Genomic DNA, 1,519 nt, shown 5'->3' on the forward strand with positions numbered 1-1,519 from the left:
CAGCCGCCCTCCCTCCACTGGGGTAGGAGAGGCTGATCAGGAACGGGGCGGCTGGGGGGAGGGGCCGCGGGAGGTTGGCCGGGAGGTTCGCTGGCCGCAGTGGGCATCATAGCGACCGATCATTCTGGTGGTTACGGCATTCTGGTCGCTGGCATATGTAGACTCTTCCTTCCCCCTCAGACCACAGTCTGTGCTGGCACTAGTGCCGGGCCTCACACTTAACAATGAAGATGGTTCTGTGAATTCCCGACGAGAACGTGTGCGGGAGCCTGAAGTGCCCACTGGGGTAGTGCGGGCCCAGCCGCCGGCTGAGGTCAGGCCGGGGCTGGCAGTGCAGCTGAGAGCTGGGACCCTGGCAGCACCGGTGCCCAGGGTGGGCCTCACTGGTCTCCTTCCAACCCGGGGCGCGGAGCCCGACGGGGTGCACACCTCTGGAGGCCGGCGAGGGGAACAGTTGTCACGAAGGTGGTGAGGGCTCAGCGAGTCAGTGGGAGAGTCCTCCAGGGCCGTCGCCGGGAAGTGCTGCGAGCGTGTGAACAGACACCTGGGTGTGCCGGGTGGACAGATCGAGGCATTCCTTCTCTGCGGCCCACCTGGAGCTGGGCTTCCCCGTTGGACAGTGAGGGGTCAAGGGACGTCGCCATGGTCACACCCGGCCCAGCTCGGTCCTCTGTCTGCAGGAGGCTGGCCAAGTCCACCCTGCTGCTCATCCCGCTCTTCGGCATCCACTACATGGTGTTTGCCGTGCTGCCCACGGGCACCTCCTCCAGATACGGGCTCCTGTTTGAGCTGTGCGTGGGATCCTTCCAGGTGCGTGCGGGCGGGGCCGCATCCATCCGTCCTGCTGCCCGTCGAGGTGGAGGCGCTGACCACTTTTCTCCCTGCAGGGCCTGGTGGTGGCCGTTCTCTACTGCTTTCTCAACAGCGACGTGAGTCCTGAGCTCCTCAGGGGCCAGTCCACACACACGGGGTGTGAGGGGTTCCCTAAAGTCCCCCCAACCTGGACACTGCCAGCGACTGCGCCAGGCCCGTGCCCCCCCCCCCCCAGCCGAGCCCTCCCTCCGCACCACCTGAGCCCCTTCTGCTTGGCCGTGGACTCCCCACACCGAGCATCGATGGCACCCTGAGCCCAGAGCGGCAGGGGGGACCCACCAAGGGCGCCTGCTCCCTAAGCGCCTGCCCAGGGCGTGTCTCTCCGGAGGCCCTGCCCTCTGCTCTGTCCCGAAATGTCAATCATGTCCATGCTCCCTAGTGACACTGAGCTGCGGGCACCTTCCCAGACTGTCCCATGGCCCCCCTCCCCCTCCCATCAGGACCCACACTTCCCCACCTTTCTGCCAGGTCCCACGTCCTGAGTCCCCACCCAACCACAGCAACTGGGGTGACAGTTTCGGCCAGGCCACCCAGCTCCTGCTCTTGAACCCCCCTCTCAGTTCACTGCTGCTGTGGCCCCTCTGGGCTCACCAGTTCTGCAGAGGGCAGAGCAGGCAGCCGCCGAGCCCCCAGCACTGAGCCCCTC

The 1,519-nt window shown here is 66.2% G+C and overlaps 1 protein-coding gene across 1 annotated transcript in view; it reads left to right on the forward strand.

The window, feature by feature from the left end:
• The window catches only part of VIPR2 (vasoactive intestinal peptide receptor 2), a 29,089-nt gene that overhangs the window by 25,838 nt on the left and 1,732 nt on the right, over positions 1 to 1,519 (forward strand). The window contains exons 11-12 of the mRNA XM_014537381.1: positions 681 to 810; positions 888 to 929. Of these exons, the coding sequence (XP_014392867.1) occupies positions 681 to 810; positions 888 to 929 (172 nt within the window). The remainder of the gene's footprint in view (positions 1 to 680; positions 811 to 887; positions 930 to 1,519) is intronic.

The sequence above is a fragment of the Myotis brandtii genome, unplaced genomic scaffold (genome assembly GCF_000412655.1).
Source record: "Myotis brandtii unplaced genomic scaffold, ASM41265v1 scaffold1777, whole genome shotgun sequence".
In the NCBI taxonomy this organism is placed as follows: domain Eukaryota; kingdom Metazoa; phylum Chordata; class Mammalia; order Chiroptera; family Vespertilionidae; genus Myotis; species Myotis brandtii.